Source organism: Hippopotamus amphibius, chromosome 17 (genome assembly GCF_030028045.1).
Source record: "Hippopotamus amphibius kiboko isolate mHipAmp2 chromosome 17, mHipAmp2.hap2, whole genome shotgun sequence".
Taxonomy (NCBI): domain Eukaryota; kingdom Metazoa; phylum Chordata; class Mammalia; order Artiodactyla; family Hippopotamidae; genus Hippopotamus; species Hippopotamus amphibius.
Window position 1 is genome coordinate 40,502,938 of NC_080202.1, and position 6,069 is coordinate 40,509,006.

The 6,069-nt window shown below is 50.0% G+C and overlaps 1 protein-coding gene across 1 annotated transcript; it reads right to left on the bottom strand.

The window, feature by feature from the left end:
- Positions 1-502: 502 nt before the first annotated feature.
- Positions 503-4,018, bottom strand: LOC130840793 (keratin, type I cuticular Ha1). Its single transcript, XM_057716698.1, has 7 exons — positions 3,616-4,018; positions 3,328-3,410; positions 2,845-3,001; positions 1,899-2,060; positions 1,689-1,814; positions 1,297-1,517; positions 503-656 (listed from the first exon to the last, which is right to left on the bottom strand). Exons 1-7 carry the CDS (start codon positions 3,961-3,963, stop codon positions 503-505), a joined length of 1,251 nt encoding a protein of 416 aa, XP_057572681.1. The 5' UTR covers positions 3,964-4,018.
- Positions 4,019-6,069: the final 2,051 nt, after the last annotated feature.

Here is a 6,069-nt window from a genome sequence, read left to right on the forward strand (position 1 = left end):
GGAGATGGCGCCACACTGCAGCTGCCCCGCCCTCTTTCCTGCCACCCTGCTTCATCCGTGGGGCCAGGGCACCAGGCCCGCCATCTGCCCACCAGACATGGAATGGCTCTCGTATCCCAGAGTCAGGCCATTATATGGCTCTGCTGTCAAGTGACCCTTTTATAGAGTGCTCAAGGGATGGGCACAGTGAGATGAATGAATACCAATGAGAAAGGCATTTGCTTTGCCAAGGAAATCAAGTTTATTAGGAGGTTACAAGGGAGGGCTGCTGGCACATGGGAGAGTTCTCTGGGCAAGCCAAGAAGAAACAGGCTTCAACAAAGGAAAGGGTAGGCAGGGAATGATCTGGAGTAGGTTGGGTGAGTTTCTTAACTGCCTCCCTGGGGCAGCTCCAGCCATGCACATTGAGTTTTCTGGCCCATTTGGCGGAATGAACCAGGGCCAGGTCAAAACTCTGGAGCCCTGGGCCCTGCCTCCTTGCTCCTCTGGCAACCACTGGCGTCTAGCGCACATAGGAGTTGCAGGGCCCACAGCGGGGGCGGGGGACACAGGGCGTGCAGGGGGCGGGAGGAGCGCAGGGGGTGCAGGGATTGGAGACACAGGGCATGATGGTCTTGCCGTATGCATTGGCCGTGGTGCAGGGATTGCAGGGCAGCCTGGAGAAAAAGAACGATGTGGAAAGTGAATTGCGGGAGGCTTGTAATATACACCAGAGAGACCCCCAAGAGTGGACTGCCCACTGGGACTTGGCCTGACCTGTAACAGAGGAAGTCACAAAGCTCACTATCAATGTTAATGGTCTCCCTGTCGTATCACATCAAAAGTGCTGGACAGAGGCTCAGAAACTCTGGTCTTGACTCCCAACACTGTCCATTTCTAGATGGTGACCTTGGATAAGTCGCTTTACTTCTCCAAGCCCCAGTCCCTTCACCTATAGAATGAGGATAATACCGATCCTGTCTGCCTAATGGTAACTGTAAGGGCAGATAAGGTATCATGTGGAAGTGTACCCTCTATACAATACAGTATTATAAGATGTAATAAATACCATTGATCACATATCAATATCATCAGTAGAATGGAAGTGTTGGCTGTGAAATTTCAGCTTGTACATTACACAATTCTTGCCATTTTATGTTTTCATGATAGCCACATTGTTTTCTGAGTTCTGTTTGAGCATGTCTAGTGTGAAGGCATAATTTCCTCTCCAAAGTATGCAATCTTTGCCTGGAGTCCAACTGAAAAGTACGCCTATGTGTGCATGGCTTCGCCAAACACCTGCAGCTGAGTACTCACTTGCAGTCCTCGCTCTCCAGCAGCCCCCGGTACGTGTTGATCTCACACTCCAGCCGGGCCCGCACGTCCAGCAGCACCTGGTACTCCTGGTTCTGCCGCTCCAGGTCAGCCCGGATCTCCGCCAGCTGGGACTCCACGTTGCCGATCAGGTACTGCACCTGGGCCAGCTGGGAGCTGTAGCGCGCCTCCGTCTCCGTCAGGGTGTTCTCCAGGGAGTCTCTCTGTCGTGGGGAACGTAAGGAAGGTCACAGAGATGCTCCTTAAAGGGCTTCTCCATAGCTTCCAAACAAGTCACAGGCTCCAAGAGTTCAGGAGAGGAGGGCCCAAAGGGCATCCCAGGGACTCTGCCTCCCCGACCTCCCCTTCTCACCAGGAGTCTGAACAATACCCACCAGGTTGTGCTGGGCCTGCAGCTCCACCTCCAGGGCATTGACCGTGCGTCTCAGCTCGATGATCTCTGCCTGGTAGGACTGCAGCTGCTCCGAGCTGGACACCACCTGCTTGTTCAGCTCCTCGGTCTGAAACACCAAAGGGGAGAAGGCGGGATCAGACCCTGCCTGAGGGGCCGAGGGGCCTGAGCGGCCACATGCCGAGATACCCACCTGCCTGGAGAACCATTCCTCCACGTCCCTGCGGTTGGTCTCCACCAGGGCCTCGTACTGAGCCCTGGTCTCGTTGAGCACTTGGTTCAGGTCTGCAGTGGGGGCGGCGTCCAACTCCACGTTGAAGTGGTCTCCAAGCTGGCTGCGCAGGGTGTTGACTTCCTGTGGATGCAGAAAATGCAAAAGTGACTATCCTCTGCGAAGAGTGGACCCTGAGAAATGGCACTGCTTGTCAAAGACCTGTTTGTCCATTTCCTTGGAAAAGAAAGTTCTGGTGGAGCATCTATGACAGCAGAAGGCAAAGTGGTTTGTATTCCATCTGTTTAGCTCCTTCCCACCATGACTGTGTCATGGCACTTGGATCCAAAAAAAAATTCCCAAGGATTTGCTTGGGGCCCACTCAAGGATGGATGAATGCCCAACTTTGCCAGTTTTCAGATTGTCTGCAGATGACCTCATAATAAAAAGAATTGGCTATACAATTTCAGATTGTATATCAAAGCATTCTTGCCATCAAGTAAGATCTTATCATGGCCCCTCCCAGGAGAGGGGCGAAACCCCAGATCATTCTTCATCAAGACTTTGAAAAAGTGAAGACTTCCATTCACCAGGATTGATATTTTGGCTTTGGGGAGAGAGAGAGAGATGACTTTGCATGGCGTGATAAAGCAATGTTGGGACTCTTCCTACAACTGAGAAACCAATCACGAGCCCGTGGAGGTGCCCTGGGAACCTCAAGTGATGCACCAGTTCTGAGTGAAGGATACAACTTATCTGGGGACATGGATAGGTTTCATCTCTCAGTGTTCTCTTTCATCCTGAAATTTTGATGTTTTTGAAGAAAATTTAAAAGATTCTTATTCCTGATGCTGCCACCCCAAATCACTAAAGCCACCCTCAGCCTGAGGCTGAGCCAGGTTTCTTCATTTCTCATTTCTGGTCTCACCTCCTCGTGGTTGCTCTTGAGGCAGATCAGCTCCTCCTTCAGGGACTCCACCTGGGCCTCCAGGTCAGCCTTGCACAGGGTCAGCTCGTCCAGGATCCTGCGCAGGCCGTTGATGTCTGACTCCACCAGCTGCCGCAAGCCCAGCTCCGTCTCGTACCTGCACAAGGACAGGGTCAGAGCAGTAACTGCAGACCTTGAAGACTCACAGGAATGATCTTGCATGACCCCATTCACCTTGTCTTCCCTCTTTCAGCAATGAATAGACCCAGAAGATGCAGGGTTCTGGAAACTCAGTCAAGACACAGGATTTATCCAAACATTGATATGAGTCCTCATCTACTTTTGTGATGCCTTTGCTTGCCTCTCCTCCATCCTCTGCAGAACCCTTCACAACTGCTATTCAGTAAGCTATGAAAATTCCTTTTCTTTCACTAGAGATTAAGCAAAAGGAGCAGACACCCATGTGAATTCTGAATAACTGACTTGGTCCTGAAGTCATCTGCGGCCAGCTTGGCGTTGTCGATCTGCACCACCAGCCTGGCGTTCTCTGCCTTGGAGCACAGGATCTGGGGAATGAGAGGTTACTAAGTGAGGATTGAAAATAGATATGAAACCATCAACTTCTTTAAAAAATGCTTAAAGAGCCATTTTGAGGGTAAAAGGAGGAAGCAAGAATCATGATGGCATAGATGCCAGAACCTCAGTTCTCACCCACAGATTGAGAATCCCAGCAAACTTCCCCTGCTTAGAGATGACAGCAAGACCCCTCACCTTCTGCTGGAGCTCCTCGATGGTCCGGAAATAGGACTGATAGTTGGCACACAGGAGGGGCTCCTGCTGCTGGCTCCGCTCCCGGATGCGGTTCTCCAGCTCCGCGTTGTCCCGCTCCAGCTGCCGCACCTTCTCCAGGTAGCTGGCCAGACGGTCGTTCAGGAACTGCATGGTCTCCTTCTCGTTGCCGTTGAAGGAGCCCTCGCAGAACCCGCTGTAGTTGCCCACAATGGCAGGGATGTTGCAAGCCCCGGGCAGGGTGGTGCCGTGGCAGCTGGAGGGCAGGCAGGGCCGGGAGGAGTAGCTGGAGCGGCAGCTCAGGCTGGGCAGGCAGCAGCTGTAAGGCATGGTGCTGGAGGAAGAGAGATGCCCGGCTGAAGACAGAGTCCAAATTCTCCAAGGAGCTTGTGAGTCTCCTGCCTCTGGGGAGCATTTATACCCCATCCCCAGAGGGTGTGGACACAGTATGTAATATCTTTTTTCTTTTTACTTCTTGACTGTTTTTCAAATGCCCTTCCCTTCAATCTGTTATTGGCCTTGCTCAGAAGAGTCCCTTGTCCCATAAATTTTTTTACTCGGCTTCTTGTTAAGTCAGGACTCCTCTTTAGGCTGTGCATCCATGAAAGCAGAGTCCTGCAGTAGACCTTCAAAGAGGCCACACAGTCTAGCCCAAGTATCTGCCCTTGTTAATTGGGAGTGAGTCCGTCTAATGGCATTTTTTTGTGTCATGTGATGTGGCAAAACCATAATCAGACTCATCTCCTGGTCCACCTGGCATTTCCAGGGAGGGACTAGGACTAAATCAAGGAACAAGTTGCGCAGCAATGGACTCTCTTTCCATCTGCTTTGAGAGAAGAATCCTTCAATGATGTAGCATCCCAAGCCTTGGAAGACTTGAGGTGGGTAAGGATTGACTAGGGCCGTAGCCAAGAAGGATGGACAGCTGTTTGTGTAATGCCACCTGCCTATCACTTAAAAGGACTGTAGAGGAATGTTAAAGATAGAGGCTTTGTTAATTAGTTTGAGACTAAGGAAGGTTCTGGAAGAAGAGCTCATTTGGAAAGAAGGCTGAAAAAATGCAAGCTGAGAGATCCATGTAAATGCATAGAAACTATCTAAGGAAAGTATCTAGAGGCAGGTATGAGGAAGGAATAAGGAGTGCTTGTCAAACTTTTCCAGTGAGATAGCCATAGCATTAGAACGAGGTGAGTGGTAATTGGAAAAGTTGAGAGATAGCCCAAAGGAACCTCCTCAAGCATGAAAACTTCATGTTGGCTTTAACATAACATGTTTTAAAATTTCCAGTTTGACTTTTTAACGTTTTGTCCAGTTCTCCAACTACAATTGACACACCAGAAAGATGCACTGTACCCTGTCCTGGGCTCCCACCATCAGCCGTTAGATTGCAGGTTACATGCAATCTGGCCTAAGAACCAAAGATTGAAGTGTACCAAGGGGGAGAGCTGTGGTCATGTCATTGAATCCAAGGACCTGGGCACCCAGGAGAGAAAATGAGGAGAGAAAATGAGGAGATGTGGCATAGGCAGGGGATTTTGCAAGGCAAGCTTGGAGTCATTTGGAGTTGATTTGGGAGGTGAAGGAAAACACCAGAAGGTCTGGGGAAGGGGTGACCAAAGTTATGAACACATAAAAGTTGCATAATTATAGGCACCACCAGGTACCACCTGCACCTTGTGGAGCAGCACCCCACCCTCCACTGTGGCTTTGGCTGCCCGCCAGAGGCAGTTTTATTGACAACTTATTGGAGTCTTTCTCCCCAGCAAGCTTTCATGATAGTATACATGCGGTGCTCTAAGTCTCAGATGAAAGGTCCTTCATCTACCCTCTCCCATGCCATTATGGCCACTTATTATAACACCATTCAGACCAAAAGCTCCAGACTTAAAATCTCTTTGTTTTCCTCCAAGGCAATTAAAGGGGGAGAAATAGGTGGGTCCTGAAGCAGACATTACTGAGACTTCCCAGAGGAAGGACGCAAGGCTAAGAGCTCCTATCTCACTCATTCGGGCTTGGGACAAATGGAAAGCCCTGTGAATCAGACAGATGTGCATTCGCTCCTAGGGAACATCACAGGCCTCCTGCTTCCCAACTCTTGTCAGCCTGCTCCAAAGCTCTGGCTTTCCAGTAAGATGCCGTTTCCACAATCCTATCTTTCTCCCCACCCAGGAAGTATGGACTAAATGCCACCAGCATCCTCCAAGCTCTTTGGTTCTTATCAACTGATTGGCCAGTGTGGCATCATGTAGGCTTTAAGCAAAGGAGAATGTTTAGGTTCTAAGTATGAGAATATTCAAGGATTGGGTGGACAGCAAAGCAAAAAGAGACTTTGCATACAATGCAGAGAGAGTAGAGAAATGGAGAGAGATGGAAACAGGGAGAGGTGTGTTTAATAAGAGAGTTAAGAACACAAAGAGCCTGGAACAAATCCTCAGA

What these genes read in the sequence shown, in the direction of transcription:
- LOC130840793 (XM_057716698.1), bottom strand. Translation starts at nt 3,963, where the DNA reads ATGCCTTACAGCTGCTGCCTGCCCAGCCTGAGCTGCCGCTCCAGCTAC. An exon ending in GCAGATGACTTCAGGACCAA is followed by an intron (nt 3,002 to 3,327) that starts GTCAGTTATTCA and finishes GTCCTTGTGCAG; the next exon opens with GTACGAGACGGAGCTGGGCT. An exon ending in TCAAGAGCAACCACGAGGAG is followed by an intron (nt 2,061 to 2,844) that starts GTGAGACCAGAA and finishes CTGCATCCACAG; the next exon opens with GAAGTCAACACCCTGCGCAG.